General features: G+C 54.4%; 2 protein-coding genes across 5 annotated transcripts in view; one reads left to right on the forward strand and one right to left on the reverse strand.

Moving 5' to 3' along the window:
- Positions 1–33: 33 nt before the first annotated feature.
- REXO4 (REX4 homolog, 3'-5' exonuclease) lies at positions 34–12897 on the reverse strand. 2 transcript variants are annotated; one of them, XM_012445150.2, is made up of 8 exons: positions 12512–12897; positions 10209–10555; positions 8362–8505; positions 7884–8077; positions 6038–6126; positions 2600–2674; positions 1777–1851; positions 34–1050 (listed from the first exon to the last, which is right to left on the reverse strand). In XM_012445150.2, the coding sequence occupies exons 1-8, from the start codon at positions 12734–12736 to the stop codon at positions 931–933; spliced, it is 1269 nt and encodes a 422-aa protein (XP_012300573.2). In that variant the 5' UTR covers positions 12737–12897; the 3' UTR covers positions 34–930. The 2 variants fall into 2 exon arrangements, with proteins under 2 accessions (XP_012300573.2, XP_064227825.1); XM_064371755.1 differs by lacking the exon at positions 12512–12897 and adding an exon at positions 12054–12443.
- Positions 12898–17403: 4506 nt separating this feature from the next.
- The window catches only part of ADAMTS13 (ADAM metallopeptidase with thrombospondin type 1 motif 13), a 37103-nt gene continuing 26876 nt past the window's right edge, over positions 17404–27630 (forward strand). Inside the window, exons 1-8 of one of the 3 annotated variants that reach the window (XM_064371771.1) lie at positions 17404–17581; positions 18105–18171; positions 19320–19489; positions 21707–21790; positions 22088–22212; positions 22350–22496; positions 25189–25326; positions 26679–26841. In XM_064371771.1, the coding sequence (XP_064227841.1) occupies positions 17477–17581; positions 18105–18171; positions 19320–19489; positions 21707–21790; positions 22088–22212; positions 22350–22496; positions 25189–25326; positions 26679–26841 (999 nt within the window). In that variant the 5' untranslated portion in view covers positions 17404–17476. The remainder of the gene's footprint in view (positions 17582–18104; positions 18172–19319; positions 19490–21706; positions 21791–22087; positions 22213–22349; positions 22497–25188; positions 25327–26678; positions 26842–27630) is intronic. The other 2 variants (XM_064371772.1, XM_064371773.1) reach the window with 2 other exon arrangements.

Genomic DNA, 27630 nt, shown 5'->3' on the forward strand with positions numbered 1-27630 from the left:
CTAGATGACAGATGACACTGGGCCTCCACAGGCTCCATTCAAAGTAAACATCTGCATTTATTTTAAATCACATCCCCAGCGTGTCTGCACCTTTCGGTCCTGCTGTCAGGTGCCCCAGTAATGCCTTGGACTCCGTCTCCTTGTCAGTGCCACTGGCTGTTCCTGACTCTAGTTCCTGGGGAGGCTCTAACTGGAGCCTAGCCAAGAAAGCCATCGGCCGCGCCACCTAGCTTCTCTAGCTAAACAGCCCACGGTCAGCGTGTCTGCCAGCCTCCAGGGACAACCACGGTCACCATGCCCAGGCAATGGAGCCGCATGTCCCCGTGCCATGGGGAGAAGCCTCTGCTGGGTGACCTGCCAGCCAACCCTGGGCCAAGTTAGATAAAGGCTCAAAGTTCAAATGGCCACAGGACACCCCTGATGTGACAGCCGCTGTGCTGGCCAGCTGTATCTCAGGAGCTGACTGCAGACACCTGCTCTGGGTTCCTCAGGTCCGGTGGAGCTCGTTACGTCCCCTAAGACAAAGGAGGAAATGTGGCTCCCCGAGAGGAAGGTGCTGAGCACCCGGGGTGTCACCGAAGATGCGTGGTGCCAGCACAGAACAGGCTGGTGGCCCACACGTCCCATCCCTGCCTCGCCCTGGGGGTCAGCAGTCAGTAAAGGGTGGCCAGGTGTGCCCACAGCAGTCCCTGCTGCCCACATCCTGGCTTCCTTCCTGCTCCCCACTGACCATCTGGTCCCAAACACACATGGATAGTAAGACCAGGTCTCAGACCACAAAGTCAAGAGGGAGGAGGATGCTCTCAGTAGCACCCACACCACGCCCCTCTGCCATGATTCTGAAGTTGCCACTCTGGGGAGATGTGATTCCTCCCTGTGACTGGTCACACTGCCTCTGTAGGAGGGCGGAAGCAGCAGAGGGCAGGGCTGCTAGGCGTCGTCACTGCAGTGGTCTGGGGTGGTCAGCAGGGGATGCTTGTCTCGGGCCATGCTCTCCCACTCCTTCTTCACCGTGATGTACAGTCTCATTGCTGCCTGGGCATCCTGAATCTAGACGACAAGAAACATCCCAGCAGGTGACAAGGCGTAGCCACAGCCCACAGTCAGCCCTGCAATGACCAAGCCCAGCCATTCTGCTAGGGATATACTGAGTGAGATGTGGACCTGGCTGCCAGATGTCACCAGGACGGGGGGGGGAGGAGGACACACAAGAAGCACAGGGAGCAATGACCTGACAGTCCCCACAGTTCTGTGACTCAGACACTCCTCCCAGAAGAAAGGGAAACCCCAAGAGTTTGAGAAGCAACAAACACGCTGCCTTTTTAGGTTTCCGAATGCAGGGTGATGGCAGGCTGGGTGCTGGGCACAGGGGCACAAAGACCAAGCAGGCGGGCCAAAAGGGTCCAAAGGCTGAGGCCATGCTGCAGGTGGCGACTACTCCACTGAGGCAGAGCCAGCTGCTGGCAGGACTAGTCAGGGCAGGGTAGGGGGGCAGCGGCGGGGGAGGGGGAGCTTTGTAATTATCTGGTGACTTTTTCTCCAAATAACGAGACGGTGGTAGTTCTTTTGTGTTAAGTGTTAATTCGTTAAATGTGCATATTCAGAATCTGATCAAAATTTCATAACTCTGCTCTGCCATTTTTTTGGGGACCAATAGCCTTGTAGGAAAAGTAGGTGCCCAGGCCCCACCTCCCCCATGTCTGTGTCAGGTGACTCGCGCCTGGTTCCAGGTAAGAAACAGCCCCAAACCCCACGGACTCCCCAGGACACGCTCACCGAACAGTGCTCCGCCTGCTGGATCCGGATCCCAAGGATCTTCTCTGAAAGTAGTCTCAGAGATGGCCTTCCGCTCTGCAAAGGGGGAGGAGGCGGGTGGGGGCCTCTGCAGTCTCTGCCCACACAGGGTCACCCCACCAACCAGGGAGGGGTTGGCTACTGAACCCCCACCCAAGTGACCTACAGTTTGCCTCTCAGCAGAGGCGCTCATGACACTTAGGGTGGCAGCTACAAGCTGCAGCCTCTTTTTAGCATGATGGGCTGGTGATATACCCCCATCAGCCAATAAAGGGACAGGGCCAGGGGAGGATCACTTGAGCCAGGAGTTTGAGACCAGCCATGGCAACACAGCAAGACCCTATCACTACAAAAAAAATACAAAAATTAGCCAGGGGTAGTGGCATATGTCTGTAGTCTGAGATACTTGGGAGGCTAAGGTGGGAGGACTGCTTGAGCCTGGGAGGCAGCGGTTACAGTGAGCTGAGATCGTGCCATTGCACTCCTCCAGCCTGGGTGACAGAGCAAGACTCTGTCTCAAAAAAAAAAGGATGGCTCTGCTCTTGGCACCCTCTGGAGCAGATACTCCTTAGTCGGCGGTCCTGTTTTAGAGGTTAGAGTGGAAATAACTCACCCTCCATTGCAATCATTTTTAAGGCCAGTAATTAGCAAAACTCTATTTTTTAAGATTCCTTCTAGTTTTAAAGGTTAAAAGGAACAATAAAAGCCCTTTAACCAACAAGTCAGCCACCAGTGACCAGAAACGACAGTAAAGTCGCCAGCAAAACAGGAACACGGTATCTTGAGTCACCCTCATTTTAAGTACCTTTACTTGACTCTTGAAAGGTTTATACTTCTGCGTGTCCCGAATCTTCTTTTTTGGATGATCAAGAAACAGTACCTAGAAAAAGAAAATATGATGATCATTATTTTCATTTTTGGTTTGTAGCAGAACACCCCACTTTTTTGCAAGTAACATCTTTGTTTTTTTTTTTTTTTTTGGAGACAGTCTTGCTCTGTCACCCAGACTGGAGTGCAATGGCTCAAACTTGGCTCACTGCAACCTCCGCCTCCTGGGTTTGATTCTCCTGCCTCAGCCTCCTGAGTAGCTGGGATTACAAGCGCCTGCCACCGTGCCCAGCTAACTTTTGTATTTTTTAGTAGAGATGGGGTTTCACCATGTTGGCCAGGCTGGTCTCGAACTCATAAGGTGTTCACCCGTCTTGGCCTCCCAAAGTGCTGGGATTACAGGTGTGAGCCACGATGCCCGGCCTGCAAGTAACATCTTGTAGGGAATCCAAGTACATCACACTCACATAGAAATGAGGCATTGACATAAATTTAAACTCCAGAAGGAGATTTATCACACTCATGTAAGCTGATGCCCAATAGAGAGACAATAAAAACAAAATCTTGAAATCAAGGAAGTAGGAGGAAAACAGACAACAATTAACCAGCAACCAACTTATTCCTACGTACTTGTATTTTCAGTTGCTTCTGCACATCAGGAAGTTGGAAATAACACATTTTTAACAGCTCATCTTGTAATCTTAGCATGCAATCTTTTTTTTTTCTTTTTTTGATAAGGTTTCACTCTGTCACCCAGGCTGTAGTGCTATGAGGTAATCGGCTCATTGCAGCCTTCACCTCCTGAGCTCAACTGATCCTCCTACCCCAGCCTCCTGAGTAGCTGGGACTACAGGCACACACCACCACACCTGGCTAATTTTAAAAGTTTTTATCGAGATGGAGTCTCCCTATGTTGCTCAGGCTGGTCTCCAACTCCTGGCCTCAAGCAATTCTCCAGCCTCAGCCTCCCAGAGCTGGGATTTCAGGCATGAGCCGCTGTGCATGGTCCTTAGCATCACCTTCAAGAAAGACTTAAACATGAGCTGCACAAGTTACCAGGGATGGAACCAGAGTTAGGAGGGAAGGACAAGTTACCATAGCGGCAGTCTTTAAGGGGATACAATACAAGCACACAGAAGAAGACACTGCCCGGGTGGTTCTCATCTCAGTCTTACCCTCTATAAACAAGCGTGAACACCTCCACTGTACTGTATCCAAGACATCTCTGAATCCGAGACATCTCTGCGGTGCTGTAACGCCCCAGCATCTGTGCCGTAACGCCCCGGCACCTGTACTGAATCCGAGACACCTCCGTGGTGCCCTGACGCCCCGGCACCTGTACTGAATCCGAGACACCTCCGCGGTGCCGTGACGCCCCGGCACCTGTACTGAATCCGAGACACCTCCGCGGTGCCGTGACGCCCCGCCACCTGTACTGAATCCGAGACATCTCCGCGGTGCCGTGACGCCCCGGCACCTGTACTGAATCCGAGACACCTCTGCGGTGCCGTGACGCCCCGGCACCTGTACTGAATCCGAGACACCTCCGGTGCCGTGACGCCCCGGCACCTGTACTGAATCTGAGACACCTCTGCGGTGCCGTGACGCCCCGGCACCTGTACTGAATCCGAGACACCTCTGCGGTGCCGTGACGCCCCGGCACCTGTACTGAATCCGAGACACCTCTGCGGTGCCGTGACGCCCCGGCACCTGTACTGAATCCGAGACACCTCCGGTGCCGTGACGCCCCGGCACCTGTACTGAATCCGAGACACCTCCGGTGCCGTGACGCCCCAGCACCTGTACTGAATCCGAGACACCTCTGCGGTGCCGTGACGCCCCGGCACCTGTACTGAATCCGAGACACCTCCGGTGCCGTGACGCCCCGGCACCTGTACTGAATCCGAGACACCTCTGCGGTGCCGTGACGCCCCGGCACCTGTACTGAATCCGAGACACCTCCGCGGTGCCGTGACGCCCCGGCACCTGTACTGAATCCGAGACACCTCCGGTGCCGTGACGCCCCGGCACCTGTACTGAATCCGAGACACCTCTGCGGTGCCGTGACGCCCCGGCACCTGTACTGAATCCGAGACACCTCTGCGGTGCCGTGACGCCCCGGCACCTGTACTGAATCCGAGACACCTCCGGTGCCGTGACACCCCGCCACCTGTACTGAATCTGAGACACCTCCGCGGTGCTGTGACGTCCCGGCACCTGTACTGAATCCGAGACACCTCTGTGGTGCCGTGACGCCCCGCCACTTGTACTGAATCCGAGACACCTCCGCGGTGCCGTGACATCCCGGCACCTGTACTGAATCCGAGACATCTCTATTGTGCCCTCACAGGAGCAACACAGCAAAGGCCGCCCTGGGCATTAGCATCTCCGCCACTTCCTTCTGAATGGCTTCAAATTCCTCACATCCCCAAATGCCTCACGCTGGTGGGCAGAGGGGAGAGCTTTGGAAGTGTCTCTTCTGTCTAGCAGACTGGCCTCCCCACTGTTCCCACTGCATCCTTTAAACCAACCACCCAGGCATTTGCCCATGAACTCAAAGTGACTCCACCCTGTTCTCCTGTAAATACACTGCCAGCTGCCACGTGTGCTCTCTCTGCCTGACTTTTTGTTCCTGCCTTGGGAGACCGAGGGATGAGGGCTGCCCTGCCGGCCCACGGCGCCTTCCCTGCCCAGGGTCCGTACATGCCTTTGAACTTGTTTCCCACAGTGGTGGTGTCTGAATTTGCACCTTGCATCTGAAGAACCAGGGGCTGCCCCAGGTGGGGTTCTCCTGGGGACGCCAGGAAGAAGGCAGGCTCCTGGGGCCAGGGTGATGGTCAGGCGGGCATAACCTGAACATGGGCCACAGGGCATCTGCCAGGAAAAACTAGTTTCCTGGCGGAGGGACCCTGGTCACGGACGGGACAACTGGGCATTAGGCCTTCCTTTAGTTAAAAGAGGTTATCAGCCACCATCATTTCTCGTTAGGGTGGGGATGCCAGCTGCTCCGGTACGGGAATGCCAGTTTCACTTGAGGCTCTCAAAACAAGAGCCTCGCACGGCTCCTAAAACACAGTAGAACTCGGCACATGGTATCTCACGTTATTACTAAAGTATTCCCAACATAGGGTACAAACCCAAACATTTTTAAGAACTCCACAACACGGACAGCACAAGGCCGTGAGTGTGACACGGACGCACAAGGCCACGAGTGTAACACACACGGTTAGGGGGTACGGGCCGAGTCCCTAGGAGGGAGCCCAGTAAAACTCCACAATAGACAGCACAAGGCCACGAGTGTAACACACACGGTTGGGGGGTACAGGCCGAGTCCACAACACAGACAGCACAGGGCCGTGAGTGTAACACACACGGTTGGGGGTGCAGGCCAAGTCCCCAGGAGGGAGCCCAATACCTTTAGGTCGTTATGCAGAGCGTGCCCCACCAGAACTCTGCCCTTTAGCATCTCTGCCACTTCCTTCTGAACAACTTCAAGCTCTTCTCCTGGAAAATCAACACAAAGAAGTGGTTGTTTGCAACACACACATCACCATCATTCTCTGAGGAGGTCCTGCTCTCACCCCCTGGTAACACCTAAGACAAATGGTCAGGCCTGCAATGCCCCTATGGAGGGGCGACTTGAAGCCACCACACCCACCCCCCTGTACACGCGGGAGAAGTGCCCTGTGGGCCCCTGGCAGGGGTGGCTGCAAGGCCCAACTCTGAGGAGAAGAAGAAAGAGTTTTGCAAAGTCTGCAAAGGCAACTCGTGGTGGAGGAGAGCATACGCTGAGAGTGGCACTGAGAAACTTGTAGAGCCGCCTGGCAGCGCAGTTCTGCTATTCGATATCAACATTGCAAATCAGGGCTTATGCCTGACAGTTTTCCAAATGGAAATAAAAACAAGACTGCCTCCACAACATTGGGGAAGTCCTGGGCTCCAGAGGCAGCCCCGCCTGCTTTTGGGGACCACCCCACCTGCAACCCCACTTGCACCTCATGACTCTGTTCCCGAACAGGGATGATTAGACCAAGGGTGGCCCAAGCCAAGAGGGACCAACTTCCTTCCCAGGAACCAGACTGAGAGAGGCTGGCCAGTCTACCATTCTGAGGAGTGGCAGGGCTGCCCTGGTGGCTGCATGCATCAGTGAAGCGGACAAAGGCAGTGTGCAAAGACCAGAAGGGCACAGAAAAGAGACCACGCGGCCCCAAAAGGCTCCAGAGTCTCTCCAGGTTCCCGGCCTTGAGGCCATCCTGGAACGCCCTCTCTTCTTATCCCAGACACAGTCTCAGCCTCCAGCTGGATCTGGCACTGCATCACCCTCATGGCCCTACAGTCTGTTCTCAATGCCACAGCCAGAGGGAATCTCCCAGAACCTAAGCCAGACCAGGCCTCTCAGTGCTCATAACCTTCCCAGGGATTCCCAAGATCCTCACTAGGGTCCGTGAGATCCCATGATCTCACACTTTCAACCACCTTCCTCCTATCCCACTCTTTACCCCTGCCGGCCTCCTTCCAGGGCCTCTAACACACTCCACCTCAGCCCCTACTGCCACGAAATACAAAGCAATTCAACAACTCTCCTGGTCACCCCTGGGAAGCTGGAGCTATTTTTAAAAATATTTTTAGAAGGCCAGGCACAGTGGCTCATGCCTATAATTCCAGCACTTTGGGAGGCTGAGGCGGGCAGATCACCTGAGGTTGGGCGTTCAAGACCAGCCTGACCACCATGGAGAACCCTGCCTCTACTAATACAAAATTAGCCGGGCATGGTGGCACATGCCTATAATCCCAGCTACTGGGGAGGCTGAGGCAGGAGAATCGCTTGAACTCGCAAGGCAGAGGTTATGGTGAGCCAAGATCAGACCATTGCACTCTAGCCTGGGCAACAAGAGTGAAACTCCATGTCAAAAAAACATACACATATATATTAGACATGAGGTCTCGCTATGTTGTCCAGGCTGGACTCGAACTCCTGGGCTCAAGCAATCCTCCCTCCTCAGCCTCCTGAGTAGCTGGGACTACAGGCGTGAGCCACCGTGCCTGGCTACCAGCCTGGTCTTGAGGTCAGCGGACAGGAGGCACTGAAGCGTAAAAGCTGTTAAGGATGCCTTTTGTATTTTGAAACCCATCACCCCAGGGGAAGTCAAGACGCATAGAAACTAGCTGCAGTGAGTGGTCCCAGACAGAACAGAGAACAAAAGGGAGAAAACGAACCCAGTTACTACCCTTTCTAAGCTCCTGAGCTGCAGATGACGTACCCTGCTTGAGGTTCTCAGGCCGAATCCCACTGACCGCTGTCCTATAGTCCGTCACGGGCTCGGTCGGCTTGACGTATTTGTCATAAACGCACTTCCCATACTGGTTCACGATGGACACACGGGCGGCCACGCTCTCCTCCCCCTTGGGGCCCACGCCCACCATCTCACAGTCCAAGGCTAAGGCTCTTGTCAGGCTGAAGGGTAACCAAAGGCTCCAGTTTAATAAACATAGCAGGACCCAGGGCTCCAGTTCAGAGCCCCAGGGATCCACGGACTAAGTGTTAGCAGAGAAAAGCTCTCTGCCCCCCACTCATTTGCACCCACATGTTGAGCTCTGTGTGGTCCTGGTTCTTGGCAGGATCCTGGGAGATGCTTGCTCCCTTACCTGGAGGCGAGGAAAGTCTCGTCCTCCTTGAAGAAGCCCTACCCTCTACACCTAAGCATCCGCAGCAGACCCCGCTCCCCGAGCCCCGCATACCCGCCGAAGGCCTGATCCTTCACGAGGCTGAGGCTGCCGCTGCCACTGCTCTGACCCAGCCGTTTCCTCGCTATCTTGGCTGCCTCTGGACCTATGGCAGCTTCGATATCCACCGGGTCCACGTCGTCAAACCAGATGTCTTCCCTAAAAGGCAAAGATGACAGGGTGATGACCAGAAGACTAGTGTAACTGGTGGGGTGGGGCTGTGGCGCTGACAGTGCAGGTGAGCAGAGCAAGGGCACAGTCTGCCCCTCCCACAGGCTAGCCCCAGACACCCTGGACGCTGGCCCTGCTGCTTCTACTATTTTTATCATCTTGGTATTTTCCGTTTTTTTTTTTTTTTTGAGATGGAGTCTCGCTGGGTCACCCAGCCTGGAGTGCAGTGGTGCAATCTCGGCTCACTGCAACCTTTGCCTTCCAGGTTCAAGAGATTCTCCTGCCTCAGTCTCCCTAGTAGCTGGGATTACAGGTGCCCACTACCCGTTTTCTATTTTTAGTAGAGACGGGATTTTGCCATGTTGGGACTCCTGAGCTCAAGTGATCCGCCCACCACAGCCTCCCAAAGAGCTGGGATTATATGCGTGAGCCACCGCCCAGCCTGATCTCTTTTCTTTTTAATTAGAAAATACACTCATTATCCAAGATTTAGGGACACAGACAAATGCAAAGAATATAAAACAGAAACATATAACCCGCCACCCAGGGGTAATGAGTGCTAACATTTTAATTATAAAAGCAGCAGGTTGATCATCAAACACTTAGGAAACACAGACAGACACAATGAATACCTGTAAGCTGGAAACAGAACCCCTGCCCTCCACAGTCGGACGCTCACACAGGTACAGAACACCTGCTACGGAGTGTGTCTCTTGGGCTAAGGCTAAATGTCATTTCCTTAGAAAAACCCTTCCTGGTCCCTTGTCCCATGCTCCTAAAACCTTCTCCTCACTGGATTTATCATGACCACACTCATGCAACAATGGCAGTCTAGTGTGTCCACCGCACTTGACAGTAAGGCTCAAAGGGAGCCGCAGGCCCGCCTCGATGAACTCTCTCTCCCAGACAGCCTGTCCAGCACAACGCAGGGAGGCCCCCAAACAGCTCACTCCTCAGCTGTCAGCGACTGTGTCCTCAACACCCAGGTGACACGAAGCCAGTTGTGACTCACGAACACATCACCTCCAGCTGAACCATTCAGACGTGGCCACTGACTCCTGGTCCACCCTACGTGGGTAGCCAGCACAGGATTTATCCTTTTGTTTTTTTGAGAGTCTCACTCTGTCGCCCGGGCTGGAGGCAGTAGTGCAATCACGGCTCACTGCAGCCTCCACCTCCTAGGATCAAGCGATCCTCCCACCTTGGCCTCCCGAGTAGCTGGGACCACAGGCAACAGCCAGCACTCCTGGCTCCATCACAGGGTTTGAGTAATCACCAGGCACTGAGCCAAGAGTGCCAACCTCACGAGCTCCTTGTGCTGCCACCGTGACTACAACAGGCACAGAGGATGTCGGAAACCTGCCCCAAACCACCCAACTGGCGAGAAAGCAGGGACAGGTCTCACACTCAGGTCTTTCTGGCTTCGGCACACTTTCCTTCACATGCGGACTTGCACCCGCTAAATGCTGAGCTCTGTCAATACTTGGAAGATGCAGCTGTGGCTGTGAAACACGCCCCGCCTCCTCATGCCCACCCTCTAGGGAAAACAAGGAACGGCAAGGAAACAAAGGAACAGATGATACCAGGGTGAGGTGACGGAGAGGACGCAGTGAGGCCACCGGCCTCCGTAAGGAGAGAGGCCGTGGTGAAGTTGCTGTGCCTGTCTCAGCGGTGAGGCCGCCCATACTCACTCGGTGGGTGCGGCTGGGGCTGCCTCCTTAGCCTTCCGCTTCTTAGGCTTGATGTCCCCTCGTTCTGGACCAGTGTTACAATTTGTCCTTTCCTTGGTTCCTTTCTTACTGCGCTCTGCTCCGCTGGCCTTGGCGTGAGGTACTAGCGCCTTCCTGTCCATCGCGGACCCCGAAGGGACAGAGCCCCCGCTGGCCTCGGGGTCTTTTCCTGCCAGCATCTCCTCTCCATTCACCTGAGGTGAGGTCTCTTTGTTGTCTTGCTGGATAATTTTGGGCTTCTTTTTGGAACTCATCTGAGAGATGACAAGAGGCTTTTCTGGGGCCTGAGATTTTTGTTTCAGCAGCCACTGGGACCCAAAATAAAATACATGCTACATTTGAATTTGGAAATTACACACAGCAAATTGAAAAAACTTATGTTTGTATATACGCACACACATCCACCAATCACATATATACAATTCCCATCTACATCACTGAAATTCATTTTCAAACAGTTTGGAAAAAGCTCTTTTTCATTCTCTTCAGTCACTTGTGGTGAAATGCTGTTCTTTGCTTATCTTATTATAATGCATACTTTTTTTTTTGAGATAGAGTCTCACTCTGTTGCCGAGCTGGAGTGCAGTGACACAATCCCGACTCACAGCAACCTCTGCCTCATGGGTTCAAGCGATTCTCCTGCCTCAGCTTCCCAAGTAACTGAGACTACAGGTGTGCGCCACCATGCCCAGCTAATTTTTGTGTTTTTTAGTAGAGATGGGGTTTCACTGTGTTGGCCAGGATGGTCTTGATCTTTTGATCTTGTGATCCACCCACCTCGGCCTCCCAAAGTGCTGGGATTACAAGTGTGAGCCACTACACCCAGCAGAGAGCTAGCAGAATGAGCTGGGAGAGTGAGAATGTACTCATCACTGAGGGGAGGGCATAAAGTCATTCATGAGGGATCCGCTTGCATGACCCAATACCGCCTAAGGGCCCCATCTCCAACACTGGGGATCACATTTCTTAAAAACAAAACAAAACAAAACTATTTTTAATTTTTATTTAGAGACAGACTCTCACCATGTTGCCCAAGCTGGTCTTGAACTCCTGAGCTCAAGCGATCCTCCTGCCTGGGCCTCCCAAAATGCTGGGATTACAGGCGCGGGCTACTCGGGAGGCTGAGGCATGAGAATCTCTGGAGCCAAGGAGTTCCGGGCAGCAGTGAGCTATGATTCTATCAGTAGCTAACTCCAAGGGATGTGGTAAGAATCTATGAATGACGCACGTGAGAGTGTCTGGCAGAGAGCAAGCAACCTCTACAGAAGCACCGGCCACTCGAGAGACAGCAGGTACAACTCAGCCTTAAGACCAAGGACTCCAGAGTCAGCCTGACTGGTTCCCAGCTGCGATGTCAGATGATCTATTTAACCTTTTCAAGCCCATATCTTCCTCTGCACAATAGAGATGATAAAAGTATCAACTACACAGTGTTATTCTGGGGCTTGCAAGAGAACACAGGACAGACTGCACATTTTAGGAGCTCAATTAGTATTTACTTCTAGACCGTAAGTATTGCTAGAACCTTCCCTATCATACGTCTGCTATTTGCTTTTTGCGTCTACCCAGGGATCTGCTTCCTGTCTTGCTACACAGACCAACGTGTTCTTTATTTTATTTTTTTGAGACGAAGTCTTGCTCTGTCGCCCAGGCTGGAGTGCAGTGGTGCATCCTCCGCTCACTGCACCTCCTCCTCCCGGGTTCAAGCGATTCTCCTGCCTTAGCCTCCCGAGTAGCTGGGACTACAGGCTTGCATCACCACGCCTGGCTAATTTTTTAGTATTTTTAGTAAAGACGAGATTTTACCACGTTGGCCAGGCTCGTCTTGAACTCCTGACCTCAGGTGGTCTGCCTGCCTCGGCCTCCCAAAGTGCTGAGATTACAGGTGTGAGCCACCCCGCCTGGCCACCAGTGTGTTCTTTTCACTGTCCTTTGGTGGTTCGTGTGGCTTTTAAACTAAATTTCTCTTTGTAAAATCCATTCTAGTTAGTTCATTATGCAAAAGGTACAGGGGTTTATCTTTGCTTTTTTGTACTTCAAATAATTCTTTCATCAAACAATTTCTTTCATGCCAACAAGTTCGAGACCTCCCTCAACAGGGCACCTTTCTTGTGAAAGCTTGTTTACAAGATTTCGATTCAAATGTGCCTCCACAGGTCCTTTTTGGGGCCACCCAAGTCTTTCCCTCCGTCGCGTTCTGCGGGATTCAGCCGCGCAGCACGGGGGGCCTCCTCCGGCTCCGCCCAGGCCCCCTCAAGCCTCACCTCTTGCAGAGCCTTCCAGTTTTGAGAGAAGTCTTCAGGTGCCTTTGGAGGTCGCACCACAACACCCGAGCCGCTTCCCGGCCTCTTGCTTCCCTCCTGCGCCTTGCTTTTCCAAAATCCTTTTTTCTTCTTGTTTTTTTTCCGAGTGAGCGTCTTCACAGGACCCGGCTTAGCCACGGGGCTGCTCGGGGCGCGCTTGCAGGTGGGGACCTTCGCCTTCACCATTCTGCTGCGGTCCAGCGCCTGGGCCGGCGGCCACCTGAGACCTCGGCCTCCCCCGGCCCGGCGCCCGTGCAGCACAAGCGCCTGCCAAGACCAGTGACACACCCGCCGCAGGGACCCGGCCCGGGAAATGACCTCGGAAGAGACCCTGCACGCATCCCGCACGCCTCGGCGCGCATGCTCCAGTCCCCGGAAGTGCTCGTCTCTCCGCAACTGGCTGGAAACCCGGCCGCCGCATCGGTTCCGTACAGCCTGGGCAGTTCGCCTGGACGGGAATTGCGCGGCCGCCCTAGCGAGCGGCTTCCGGGGTCGCTGACCTCGGGTTTGATTGGGGCAAGCCTAGGACTTTCCCGAGATGCGGGACGGGAATAAGTGCGGACGCCGGAAGGGAACTGGGGGACCGCTGTGGGTGTAGCACCCGGCGGCGCAGCAGAGCATGGGGACGCTGAGCGGTCAGGCTAGAAAGAGCGGGGCTCGGTCTCTGGACTGCGTACTGGACTTCCCGGCCTTTCCTGCCTTGGGCTGCTCCACGCTCAACCCCACAGCGGCTCATCTTCCATATACAGTGGGGAAACTGAGGCCCAGGGACCGGGAGGAGTTCCCGTCAGTTCACTCAAACTGGTTTACCCAGAGCCACAGGACTGCAAAGGCCTTCCAGCAAGATCTGATAATAATACGCCACTACCGATTATAATTATACTAATGAATGCAATGCGTATTATTTTTTATAACAACAACGATAGTAAGTCACTAGCACACCATGCTTGGTCCTGACAATACCTCGATTAACACCACCTGTGAGGCCTCCGCAAGCCTGAAGCTTACGTTTGAATCTCAGAAGTGAGAAAGAAAACGGGCTCAGCCGAGCCTGAGTGTGAGGTCCGCAAAATGTGTCAGTCCCAGAGAGGTGAGCGTGAGGCTTCAGTCACGCCGGCCGCACCAACGTTTAAAGCCATTTAGATTTTTCGTTCCTTCCCTGTGGTTTCCAGACCAGCTAATAATTTTCTAAAATGGTACCACAAGTTGCGCAGTATGACCCTCACCCATTATCTTCTGGTTGGTGGAATTTATGATACAAAGAACAATGTCTGCTCCCTACCTGGCTTATGTTATTTTAATGAACCAATATAAATTCTTGGTAAACAATTTAGGAACTGCCCCCTAACTTCCTTTTTTCCCTTTGAAAACCCACTTGTGGCTGGGGACAGTGGCTTGTGCCTGTAATCCCAGCACTTTGGGAGGCCGAAGCAGGAGTATCACTTGAGCCCAGGAGTTCAAGACCAGCCTGGGCAATGTAGGGAGACCACCCCACAACCTGACTCTACCAAATAAATAAATAAATTAGCTGGGCATGGCAGCACATGCTTGTGGTTCCACGTACTGGGGAGGTAGAGGCTGCAGTGAGCCATGATCATGACACTGCACTCCAGCCTGGGCAACACAGTGAGACCCCATCTCAAAAAAATAAAAAAAAAAAACCCACTTGTAACTGATGCTACTCAGAGCATACATTCAAGGCAACTTGAGTCTATGACTCCTAGGCTGTAATCGTCAACCATGGCTCAAATAAGCTATCTATTTATATTAATTTTGCCTCAGTTTCTTCCTCTAGGTTGACAGGGGCCTACAGGGAAACACAGATAATAAGTGAATAAATCAAGATCATTTTGGATAGTTCGGACTACAATGAAGATGATAAAATGAGATATTGTAGAGATTGACTGGTAGTGGAATTGTCAGACAAAACACAGGACACCCAGTTCTACAGGAGTTTTAGATGAATGTAATTTTTGGCATAAGCATATCTCATGCAAAATTTGCAATATTTGGGACCTAGTTGTGCTAAAATTTATTTGTTACTTACCTGAAATTCTAATTCAACTTGGTGTCCCGATTTTTATTTTCTAAATGTGGCAACCGTAAATGGGAGGCCACTTAGACAGGGCCATGAGGGATGCCTCTTGGAGGAAGCGATGTCCGAGCTGAAGCTTAAATGTGAAGACTGGGGGTCAGAGGGAACAGCAAAGCATTTGCTGAATTGGAGGAACGGAAAGAAAGCTGGTGTGGCTAAAACTCTGTGAGCAAGGGGGAAAGTGTTGGAGATGCAGGCAGAGGGGTGGGCAGGGGCCAGATCGCAGATTTGAGAACCTTGTTGGTTTCAGGAAGGACATTTCATTCCAAGAGCAAAGGGAAGCAGTTAAGCTAGGGAGTAATGCAATCTGATCTATGTTTTTAAAAGATTACTGAAGCTTCTTCATGAAAATTAGGATTGGGGAGGGGAGCAAGAGAGACAGCAGGGAGACCAGGTATGAGACTGATAGATTCCTGTGCCAGCCCACGGTGCGACTTAGATTAGGGTGATGTGTCAGTTTGAGCCTCCAGGAAAGAGTCACACAGATAGTTAGGCATGCAAAATATTAATTGGGGACTGTAAGAGGTAAAGGGGAAGATGAAGGATGGGCAGAGAGGGACTTCAGACCATGATGCCGATCTGATGCTAGCGAGAGGAAAGTGGGAAGGAGGCAGGGGTGGGCAGGGAGAGCCTTGTCCTGCACTGCAGAGCTGATGAGGGTTTGGCCAACACAATGGAGAGTTCTGGGGCAAAGATTGCTCATTAGCGGAATCTTCCATTGGAAAGAAGCATCCAGGCCTAAGTATCCCCTCAGTGTTGTCCCTCGCTGCCAGGGTGTGGCAGTGAGAGAGTGTGGTCTCGGCCTGAATGTTGCCACAGATCACCAGATGCTGCAGTTGGGGGCTGTCTGCTTACCAGTGCCTCTCAGCTGCATGGCAAGGTCTTTGTTGAAGGAAGAGCTGAACACCTCCATTCCGAGGCTAACACACAAGCCAGCTGTGAAAAGAGCGAGTGGGCAGATTTTTTTTTTTCAGACAGAGTCACTCTGTCACCCTGGCTGGAGTGCAGTGGCACGATCTCAGCTCACTGCAACCTCTGCCTCCTGAGTCCAAGCAATTCTCCTGCCTCAGCCTCCCGAGTAGCTGGGATTACAGGTACACACCACCTGTAATCCTAGCACTTTGGCAGGCCAAGGTGAGCAGATCACCTGAGGTCTGGAGTTAGAGACCAGCCTGACCAACATGGAGAAACTCCATCTCTACTAAAGATACAAAATTAGCCGGGTGTGGTGGCGCATGTCTGTAATCCCATCTACTCAGGAGGCTGAGGCAGGAGAATTGCTTGAACCTGGGAGGTGGAGGTTGCGGTGAGCTGAGATTGTGCTATAGCACTCCAGCCTGGGCAACCAGAGGAAAACAAGAAAGAGAGAGAGAGAGAGAGAGGGAGAGGGAGGGAGGGAGGGAGAGAGAGAGAGGAGGAGGAAGAAGGAGGAGGAGGAGAAGGAGGAGGAGGAGGAGGAAAGGAAAGAAAGAAAGAAAAGAGAAAGGAAGGAAGGAAGGGATAAAGGGAGGGAAGAAGGGAGGGAGGAAAGGAGGGAGGGGAAAAATTAGCCAGGCATGGTGACATGCACCTGTAATCCCAGCCACCAGCTGAAGCAGAAGAATTGCTTGAACACGGGAGGCAGAGGTTAGAGTGAGCCGAGATCGTGCCACTGCTGCACTTCAGCCTTGGTGACAGAGCAAGACTGTCTCAAAAAACAAAAACCAAAAAGAGACGCCAGAGTCGTGTGCTGATGGGGCGAGCCAGTTACCAGGATCTCCACATCTAAGCATGCCCCTTCTCCAGGAGCCTCCTCCCTTCCTGCATGAAAGCACACCCTCCCCTCCATCCTCCATTCCTTTATGCTGCTGTCCTTTTCTCATAACACTTACCACCTTTGAACGTGCTACAGACACAACATGCGTTTGTCTAGCAGCTTCGTTGTCTGGCTCTCTTCCCTAGAATTTTAGCTGTGAGAGGCCAAGGTTGCTGTCTGCCTGGCTGCGGCAGCCTTCCTGGTGTCTAGCACAGTACCTGGCCTGTTGCAGGGGCTCGGTGACACATTCGTTGGCTGAAGGGATGGATGAATGGCTCTAGCGGAAGGGCAGAAACTAACGGTGCAGGACGAGAGAGGTGGGGGCATCCAGAGCCAGGGCCTGGCAGCTGTACCCTCCGATTGCAGAGGAGGAGAGCGGCTGCACGTTGAGGGGTGGAAAGACAGGTGAATACCCCCGCTGGTCATCTGCTTACTGCGGCTGTGTGGGTGTGGGGCATGTGAAGAGAGCCTTCCCGGAGGCGAAGGGGATTGCCAGGCGGTTTGTGACGATGAATGCAGAGCTCCGGTGCCACGCAGCCTGCTTCTGCGACTCTCCCCATCAGGTGCAGGCACAGAGTAGGCGGAGAGTTGAGCCAGAACTGCGATGCCTTTGGCACGGCCTCTCATCGGTCAGATGGGAGTGGGGACCCTGGGAGAGAGAGCCAGCTCGAGGTCCCAGCATTCCTCCTGAACCCCCGTCTGCGGGTTTCTGGTCCAGTGTTCCTTCTCCTCCAGACTAGATGGCTTAGCTGACCTCTAAGAAAGTGGACGTGCACATTCGGAGAGCTCTCTGGGATACAAGACTGGGCTGCAGGGTACCCTGAACTGGGACCATCTTAGAGCAAGGCCCAGGTGGCAGCAGGAAAAGCAACAGGCCGCCCACCCCAGCCACAGCCCCCGACAGGAAGCTCCGGAGTAAACACTGCCTAATGGTCCCGCCCCGCGAGCAGGCCTGTCCCATCTCACACTGACCAGATCCCCAGTCACCAAGGTCGCCTCTCAGTCCGTTCCACTCCGCGGGGTGGCTCTCCTGAGGATGCGCCAGCCTCACGCCCGGGCGAGATGCCCTCCCCTCTGTGTGGCTGGAGTCCTTGCCTGTGGCTTTCTCCTGGGCTGCTGGGGACCCTCGCATTTCCAGCAGGTGGGCTCATTTGTGGGAGCGTGGGTACTGTGGGAGCGTGGGTACTGTGGGAGCGTGGGTACTGTGGGAGCCTCTGGGTGCTGAAAGCAGGTCACCTGACTACATCAGCTTCAGGGTTTGCACTGAGCAGGGGAGTCTGCACTTGGGGTTTTGGGGGAGGACGTGTGCTCACTGAAGAGGCAGTGGGTGTCTCAGCTCCACCTGCTCATCCGATGAAGCTGAACAGAAAGACACTAGTTTGTCCCAAACTGTGTGGGTTGCTCTTCTCCTCCTCTCCCTGCCTCTGAGTTCCCCCTGTCCTTCTTGGTCGCCCTCACCCACCTCCCGCCTCTTGTCTCCCTCTTCATCCATCTCTCTCTCTCTCTCTTTTTTTTTTTTTTAAGACATGGGGTCTTGTTATGTTGCCCTGACTGGTCTCATGCTCCTGGACTCAAGTGATCCTCCCACCTTGGTCTCCCAAAGCGCTAGGGTTACAGGTGTGAGCCACTGTGCCTGGCCTCGTCCATCTTCTTTTGTCTTGCAGAGTTGTCTTCAGACTTTGGAGCCAGAGACCGTGTCCTCTTACTTGAGCCCTGGTGCTCCCTTAAAAGGTACTTGTCCTGGTGTCTTCTCTCCCGGGGGAGTTTCTCAGGACTTTCAAGGGGTATCTCACCACTGAATCAGTGGTCTGGGATTTTTGGTGGATCTGGTGGGAGAAGGTCAGAGAAGCTGCCGTCACCCCTGTTAATTAACTCTGTTACTTCCTGCCAAGTTGATAAAGGCTGGTCTGGGTGTTTTGGCCAAGCTGGGGTTCTCACCCTAGCTTCTGTTAAATATCACAAGGGAACAGTCGCCGATTGGCTGGCCCGTCCTGCCCCATGGCCTCTGCTGAGCTGGCTGATTTTCAGGAGCTCTTGTGGTTTCTGGCTGTGGATGTAAATATTTATTCCTTCTGTGGGAAGCAAGATAGGTGCTGGCTCAGGCTCCCTCCTAAGGCCGTGGATTTCCTTATGATAAAGGTCTGTCCCCACTGCCCACAGGCCTGTGTCTGTGACCTTCTCCAGGTGCCAGGCCCCTTCCCAATAGGGCCATTGGTGACTTGACTAATGGCTGATGGGGGCCAGAGGCAGATGGGCTAGTGGTCGGGGGAACGGGAGGGCATCCCCTTGTGACCTGGCTCTTTGTGGTCTAGGCCAGATGCACACTGATGAGTGCCTGGGGCCATGCTGGGGGGCTGGATGCAGCCGACGCTGTCTGGTTATCCCATAGCCTGGGTCCTTCCAGCTCTGCCCCTCCTGAAAGGCCAGGAGATCATTGCCCACGGTCCCTGACCCTCTAAGAGCTCCCTTGGGAAAGGGCAGTGAAGGCCAGCCTAGGCCCCTGCTTCCCAGGAGACCACAGGGCTCCGCTCACATTCAATTTCCTGTCAGGGTCCGTGGCGTTACTCATGAAACACCTGTGCCCAGAGCAGGGTCCAGGAGGCAGGACAGGGGCTTTCCCCTTCGGGCAGAGCCACCAGGGCAGTGAGAAGCTTGTCTTGATAGGGTGACCCAAAGGACACAATAGCCCAGCAGCTCCTCCCGGGCCCTGCCCTTTGCGTGTGCAGTAACTAGCAGGGTCTGGCCCTTGGGGTGGGGGTAGCACGCACTGTCTTGACTTCGGAAGGCCATCCTTCCAAGATCCGCCAGCACCTCTCCTGTTAGCTTGCCACTACTTGCTCTCTGGGACCATCACCCTCTGCTCTCCCCTGCCCCTCCAGGCCGCCCTCCTTTCCCCGGCTTGCAGAGGCAGAGGCAGAGGCAGAGGCAGAGGCAGAGGCGGGCTGCAGGCAGCATCCTACACCTGGAGCTGCTGGTGGCCGTGGGCCCCGATGTCTTCCAGGCTCACCAGGAGGACACAGAGCGCTACGTGCTCACCAACCTCAACATCGTGAGTGCCCCGTGGAAGTGGCCTCCAGGGATGGCGCCGGACCCTGCAGGCCCCCACAGCCAGGGCTGGTGACTAGTGTCTGTGGGCTGGTGTATCTGGTAGTCTGAATACTGTGGGTTAAACTCAGGTAGAATGGCTCCGGGCTCTTCCTCTTCTCCCTCCCCTGGGTGGAGGTGGGGCAGGTCCCACGCCCCCTCTCAGCTCCACAGCACACGCTCACTCTGCAGCCTCTCCCTACTCAAGTCCCTTCACCTGGGACCACCCTCAAGCCTGGTCTCTTCCCCAGTATCCATTTGACCCCCAGGAAGCTCAGCTAACACCACCCTGGCAAACCAGGGTGTGTGTGCTGCTCACACTGCACTCTGCACCCCGACCCTGCCCTCTGCACCCCAACCCTGCCCTCTGCGCCCCAACCCTGCCCTCTGCACCCCAACCCTGCGCTCTGCACCCCGACTCTGCCCTCTCTCTGTTCTGTCATCCCCTACTGAGAGTGGCGAGGACAGGTCACCAGTCTGAAGTCTAAACAGAGACTGCTGGCAAAGGAGATGCCAACCTTCATTTCTTGCTAGCACCTGAATTACCTTCACTTGAAAGCTGGGGAAGGGTGGGCAGGGAAGCACTGCCCCCGTAAACGCCATCTCAGAAAGGCAAACAAGGCCGGGTGTGTTGGCTCATGCCTATAATCCCAGCCCTTTGGGAGGCCGAGGAGGGCAGATGACTGAGCTCAGGAGTTCGAGACCAACCTGGCCAACATGGTGAAACCCTGTCTCTACTAAAAATAGAAAATTAGCCGGGCATGGTGGTGGGCTCCTGTAATCCAAGCTACTTGGGAGGCTGAGGCAGGAGAATCGCTTGAACCTGGAGGCGGAGGTTGCTGTGAGCCAAGATCGCGGCACTGCACTCCAGCCTGGACAGCAAGAGTGAAACTCCGTCTCAAAAGAAAAAAAAATAAAGACAAGCCAGCAAAGTCGGGTTGAACAGACCCCATGCAGTGAGAGAACACACACAACACGCACAAAACGATGGTGTGCTAGGCAGCAAGGTGTTTCCACCACTGGCGAGGAAGTAATACCTTTAATACCAGATCGAATCCGTCAACTGCGTGCAATGGTGTCGGGCATGATAAGAATAAACTTACAAAATTCATTCACTCAAAAAATGTTTTAAAATTCTTACTGGATTTGGGGAACAAAATAGGAAATTAGCCTCAGCTGATAACTCCAGGTCCCTTTCCTGTCCCCTTGGCCTGCTCCAGAGGAGGGGGCTGCTCTGCCGTCACTCAGTAAGTTGGCTCTGAAGGACATTTCTGCTCCCAGCTGCAGGCAGCTCCCTCTGTATGTGGGGTACCTAGTGCCATTTTGCCCCCAGCCTTGGATCAGCTCACCTATTTTTTTTGATACGGAGTCTCACTGTGTCCCCCAGGCTGGAGTGCAATGGCGCAATCTCGACTCATTGCAACCTCCACCTCCTGGGCTGAAGCGATTCTCCTGCCTCAGGCTCCTGAGTAGCTGGGATTACAGGCACCTGACACCATGCCTGGCTAATTTTTTTGTATTTTTAGTAGAGACGGGGTTTCACCAGGTTGTCCAGGCTGATCTCGAACTCCTGACTTCAAGTGATCCACCTGCCTCCGCCTCCCGAAGTGCTGGGATTACAGGTGTGAGCCACCATGCCTGGCCCCAGCCCTAATTTAGAGGACGGGCAGGTGCAATACAAGTTGGCCACATCACCATTGTGACAGATATACCCAGCTGGAGAGGGAGGAGAGAGCCTTTCTTGAGAGGGGGCCAGGAAAGTTTCCTGGTGGGAGGAGGGGACCCTCCTGCCAGTCATGAACATGGGTCAGATTCAGCAAACAGAGATGGAAGAGAGTGTGGTATGGGCAGGGAGCAGAGATGGGAAAGCCTGGGCTGAATGTGGGTTGAGAGGAGGAGCGTTTGACCGGAATATCCAACTCGTGACTGTCTCTGTGCTCCCACCCCTTGCTTCGGAGTTTCTTTTCCTTGCGTTATTTGGCCTTCCTGAGCCATGAGCTGAGGAGCACTAGAGACGCGGCTGACAGTGCGTGGCATTTTAAGCGTCCCCCACAGCTTCCTGTACATGCTGATGGAGCAGCCTCTCCAGCCCTTCACACCCAGGGGTCCCTGGGAATCAGTGGCTGCCTGGGGCCGGCAATGCCCACCGGATGGGTTACCGCTCTCATTTGCCCTTTGGCAGGGGGCAGAACTGCTGCGGGACCCATCCCTGGGGGCTCAGTTCCGAGTACACCTGGTGAAGATGGTCATTCTGACTGAGCCTGAGGTAGGCATGGAGTTGGAGCTTGGCGCCGCATATAGTCTGTGAAACCCAAGTCACTGTCTCCTTCCTCCTTAACCTCTTCCTGGACGCCCCAATCAGCGTGAGTCACAGCTGCCCTCCCAGCTCTACCCAGCACTCAGCACAGGCTGCCTGACTACTTCTCTGAGCCTCAGCTGTCTCATCTGTAACATGGGCTAGTCATAGGATTGTTGTGAGGACTAACTGAGAAACACACCGACCGCAGTCAGCATGGTGCCTGGTAGGGGTGTCCTAAATGCAGGCTTTGCTGTTGATCCGCAGGGTGCCCCCAATATCACAGCCAACCTCACCTCGTCCCTGCTGAGCGTGTGTGGGTGGAGCCGGACCATCAACCCCGAGGACGACATGGATCCTGGCCACGCTGACCTGGTCCTCTATATCACCAGGTAGCCGAGCTTTCTGATGGAGTGCTGGTCGGCCAGCCTGGGAAGGCTGCACCCTCGGCCTTCTCCCCTCTGCAAAGGTGACCCCGGGGCAGGCACGTGCCTTCGCACCACCCAAGTGACTGTTTTCTCTCACGGAGGTTTGACCTGGAGTTGCCTGATGGTAACCGGCAGGTGCGGGGGGTCACCCAGCTGGGCGGTGCCTGCTCCCCAACCTGGAGCTGCCTCATTACTGAGGACACTGGTTTCGACCTGGGAGTCACCATTGCCCATGAGATTGGGCACAGGTATGCAGCCCCACCAGCTGTCCCCGGGCTCTGGAAGGAGCTGACCTGGGCCCCCAGCGTGGGGGTGGTCTTGGCAAGCGGTGGGTCTTTGCACAGTTCTCCAGAGGGGCCTGTACCCCTCACCCCAACAGAATCAGAAGGGTAGGGTGTGAGGGCAGGGGAATCTGATACTGTTTGATTAAAAGAAACTTTTTTCCCCCTAAAAGATGAGCAAAACACATTTAGCAGGCAGAAAATAACTTCTGTAGAAAATTCAGGTAAAGAAAAAGCAGGCTGTAAAAATTATCTCAAATCCCACCATTTAGAGATGTCTCTTTACTTTTTGTATTTAATTTCAGTGTCTTCTTTACATACACACACATAATTTTTTGTTTGCAAAATTGGGATTTAGTTTGGATTCCCTGAATTAAAGGAAAATTGTGATTATGCTATTATGCATTGCTTTGTTACCTGCTTTTTTTTTTCTTCCTAGGGTGAGTGCTAATAATATATCTCAAACATTAGCCCAGGTCTCTTACAGGTGTGCACCATAATTTATGTGATCAGTCCCTTCTTCTCGGATGTCTAGGTTGTCTGAACACGTTTTCCTGTTGTGAATATTGTGCATCCTTTTTTTTTTTTTTTGAGACGGAGTTTTGCTCTTGTTACCCACGCTGGAGTGCAATGGCACGATCTCGGCTCACCACAGCCTCCGCCTCCTGGGTTCAAGCAATTCTCCTGCCTCAGCCTCCCGAGTAGCTGGGACTACAGGCACGCACCACCATGCCCAGCTAATTTTTGTTATTTTTAGTAGAGACGGGGTTTCACCTTATTGACCAGGATGGTCTCGATCTCTTGACCTCGTGATCCACCCGCTTTGGCCTCCCAAAGTACTGGGATTATAGGCGTGAGCCACCGCGCCCGGCCTTTTTTTTTTTTTTTTTTTTTTTAATAGAGACAGGGTTTGACCATGTTGGCCAGGCTGGTCTCGAACTCCTGAACTCAGGTGATCCGTCTGCCTTGGCCTCCCAAAGTGCTGGGATTACAGGAGTGAGCCACCGCGCCCAGCCAATATTATGCATTCTTGTGGGCAAACCTTCACTCCTACTATAACCATTTAGCTAGGGTGATGGGTTTTTTTTCATTTCTTTAGTTTTTTAATTATGAAAATAATACCCAATTGTTGGAAAAATTCAAACAGTACAGAGATTTCTAAAGTAAAAAGTTAATTTCCATCTTCTTTGCCTATCAACATCCACCCGATCCCTTTCACCCTTTCAACCCTCTGAGCCTGGGAGGGCCGAGGCAGGGTTCCTGGGTGTGGGGCAAGGCAGGGCTCCTTCTCCCTCAGAGGGAGCATAGTTTCCTTCTGCTGCTGTGATGCAGCACAGGTGAGCCCCAAAACTGAGGGTTAGCCTGGGAGAGTTCTTGGCTTTTTTTTTTTTTTTTTGAGACACAGTCTTGCTCTGCTGCCAGGCTGGAGTGCGCTGGTGTGATCTTGACCCACTGCAACCTCTGCCTCCCGGGTTCAAGCAATTCTCCTGCCTCAGCCTCCCGAGTACCTGGGACTACAGGCACGTGCCACCAAGCCCAGCTAATTTTTGTATTTTTAGTAGAGATGGGGTTTCATTTCACCATGTTGGCCTGGATGGTCTCGATCTCTTGAACTCGTGATCCGCCCACCTCGGCCTCCCAAAGTGCTGGGATTACAGGCGTGAGCCACCGGCCCTTGGCTTTACCCAGGAAGGAATTCAAGAGGGAGCAGGTGGTGGTAGACAGCAGCTTTTTTTATTTTATTTTATTTTTTATTTTTTTTATTTTATTTTATTTTTTATTGCATTTTAGGTTTTGGGGTACATGTGAAAAACACGCAAGGTTGTTGCATAGGTGCATACGTGGCGACAGCAGCTTTTTATTGAAGCAGCAGCGGGCAGAGTGTACAGCACAGCATATTTGAAGCAGACACTGTGCCCAAAAGAGCAGCTCGAAGGCAGGGCTGCAGTTCTATTTATACCCACTGTTAATTATATGTAAATTAAGGAGCCAGATTATGCAGACATTTCTAGAAAAAGGGGCGGTAACTTCTGGGTGTTGCCACGGCAACGGTAAACTGACATGGCACACTGGTGGGCGTGGCTTATGGAAAGGATCTTCCCACTCCTTGTTTTAGCCAGTCCTCTGGTCTGGTGTCCACCTCCTACAGCGCCTGTGCCCGGCCTCTCCCACCCCATTAGGAGTCCTCCATCAGTTCTGCTTGGGGGAAAGCAAGTTCTGCTGTGACCCTTTGGAAACTGTTCCCCTTCCTGGCCTAGGAATGCAAACAATGGCCAAGGGCAAGCACGTTTTCATTGAACCTTTAAATCGCGCTTTCCTCTCAGTAGGTGAATTTCATCCCTGTAAACAGTCCCCACCTCTCCGCAGACTCATAACACCATGAATTAATGTGGCTGGCACATTTTTAAAGCCTTTTGATATTTATTAGCAAAAGACGCGGGAGCCACCCTGCTGGCGTTCCCTTCGGGGGGGAAACTGAGGCAGGGCGCACGCGGCCCTCTCCACTGTGCCCGGTGAGCAGGTGTCGGCGTCAGGGGTCGACCCGGGTCCGAAAACTCGCTGGCGCTGCGGCGCGAGGGCGCCGGGCTCCAGACGCGCCGACCCCGACCCCGCCCGCGCCCTCGCCCGCCGCCTGAGCGCAGCTCCTCCTGCCCGCCAGCTTCGGCCTGGAGCACGACGGGGCACCCGGCAGCGGCTGCGGCTCCAGCGGACACGTGATGGCTTCGGACGGCGCCGCGCCCCGCGCCGGCCTCGCCTGGTCCCCTTGCAGCCGCCGGCAGCTGCTGAGCCTGCTCAGGTAGCGGCCGCCCCGCGGGAGGGGCGTGTGAGCCTCCGGTTCGCCCGCAGAGCTGCCCGCGCCACCCCGCCCTATGTCCGTCCCCTCTCCGCACTCAGTCCTCCTTCCTGTCCCCGCCAGACCCACCACTCTGTCCACCGCTGCACCCACCGCTGTCCCAACCCCTGCGCCCTCCCCCCGCTGTCCCACCCTCTTCGCCCAAACCCTCCGTCCACCCTCTCCCTGCACCCACCCCTGCGTCCTCCCTCGCCCCCTTGCGCCCACGCCTTCGTTCCGACCAATCTGGGCACTCACCCCTCCGGCCACTCCCATCCCGCCCCCTGACTCCACATCCACTCCCCTCTCTCCCACTTGCCTACACACACCCCCCACCCTACCCTCCTACACACGCCCCCCACCCTACCCTCCTACACACGCCCCTCCATCCTACACGCCCCCCACCCTACCCTCCTACACACGCCCCCCACCCTACCCTCCTACACACGCCCCTCCATCCTACACGCCCCCCACCCTACCCTCCTACACACGCCCCCCACCCTACCCTCCTACACACGCCCCCCACCCTACCCTCCTACACACGTCCCCCACCCTACCCTCCTACACACGCCCCTCCATCCTACCCTCCTACACACTCCCACCCTACCCTCCTACACACGCCCCCCACCCTACCCTCCTACACACGCCCCTCCATCCTACCCTCCTACACGCCCCCCCACCCTACCCTCCTACACACGCCCCCCACCCTACCCTCCTACACACGCCCCCCACCCTACCCTCCTACACACGCCCCCCACCCTACCCTCCTACACACGCCCCTCCATCCTACCCTCCTACACGCCCCCCCACCCTACCCTCCTACACGCCCCCCCACCCTACCCTCCTATGCACACCCTCCATCTCAGGCCCCTGCACCCACCCTGTACCTTCGCCTACCCCTCAATTCGCCCACTTACCCTTTGTCTGCCTCCATCCGCGCCGACCCCACTCTCGTTGCTCCATCAGCCCCACACCCCTATCTCTCCCGCCCACCTACGTGTCCCTCTGCGTCCCCTTCCCACTGATCCCAGTGATCGCAGCCCTCCCCGGCCTAACCTGCATCTGCCCCATCCCACTCTGACCCGTCCCTCCGTCGCACATCCCTCTGCTGCCCACCCATCTCTGCGCAGGTCGCAGGTCGGAGTTTTAGTCTTGGTCTCAGCCCAGAGCCGACTCCTGGTGGGGGGCGCGGGCCGAGACCTCCTGTTCCCACTCACAAAAGGCCACGCCTCCAAACGTCCCCACTCCCGCGCCCACTCCTCCGTCCCGCCTCCTCCCGGTGTACACCCCGGGCCTGAGCCGGGGCCTTGTCGCAGCGCAGGAGAGGCGCGCTGCATGTGGGACCCACCGGGGCCTCAGCCAGGGTCTGCGGGACGCCCACCCGAGGCGCAGCCTGGCCTCTACTACAGCGCCGACGAGCAGTGCCGTGTGGCCTTCGGCCCCAAGGCTGTCGCCTGCACCTTCGCCAGGGAGCACCTGGTGAGTCGGCCGACAGTGGCCTGGGGTTGGCAATGCGGTCCCTTGCACCACCCAGCTCACATCCCTGCCATGTGTACTGTGTGCACCTGCTGGGCGCCGTGCGGGGAAGTATGGTCAGGGTGGCTTAGCTTAATGCTGTCTGTGGCCTCTAGAAATTATTTAAAATGTTTGAACAAAAGCCCCAACATTTTGGTTTGACTGGGGCCCACAAATTATGTGGCTAGTCCTGGCAGGGCCCCTGTGTCCAAGGACTCCTGGCTGAGTAAGGACACCAATCTTAAACAGTCACCAAGGACTTCCCATCTGTTGGGGCTGGAGTCAGCCTGGAGGGCTTCCTGGAGGAAGTGGCCTCCAAACTGAACCCACAGCAGAAATGGGGCTGGCAGGGAGAGGGGAGATGAAGGAGAGCAGGCGCTCCAAAAGACAGACTTCCTCACAGGGTTGCCTAGGACACTCATGGGCTCCAGTCACTGCCTTGGTGGGCCCCTTCCTCCATAAAAATTATTGAGAATTATATTTTAATATTCTTATACAATGTGTAAAGTTTATGTGTTATTATAAATACAAGTGTTTTTTTTTCTTCTTCTTTGAGACAGGGCCTCATTCTGTTGCTCAGGCTGGATGGAGTGCAGTAGCACAGTCACAGCTCACTGTGGCCTCAACCTCCTGGGCTTCGCCTTGGAGTAGCTGGGACGACAGGCACATGCCACAATGCCCAGCTAATTTTTAAATTTTTTTTGTAGAGATGGGGTCTTCCTTTGTTACCCAGGCTGGTCTAAGACTCCTAGC

This window comes from Aotus nancymaae, unplaced genomic scaffold (assembly GCF_030222135.1).
Source record: "Aotus nancymaae isolate 86718 unplaced genomic scaffold, 86718_ANA_hifiasm-v0.15.2.pri h1tg000158l, whole genome shotgun sequence".
Taxonomy (NCBI): domain Eukaryota; kingdom Metazoa; phylum Chordata; class Mammalia; order Primates; family Aotidae; genus Aotus; species Aotus nancymaae.

Bases quoted from the DNA above. Each gene is read 5' to 3' on its own strand.
- REXO4 (XM_012445150.2), bottom strand. From the start codon at position 12,736: ATGGTGAAGGCGAAGGTCCCCACCTGCAAGCGCGCCCCGAGCAGCCCC. The intron at 8,506-10,208 runs GTGAGTATGGGC...TTTGCCTTTTAG, and splicing joins GCCCCAGCCGCACCCACCGA to GGAAGACATCTGGTTTGACG. The intron at 1,852-2,599 runs GTACTTAAAATG...CCCCCTTTGCAG, and splicing joins CTTTCAAGAGTCAAGTAAAG to AGCGGAAGGCCATCTCTGAG.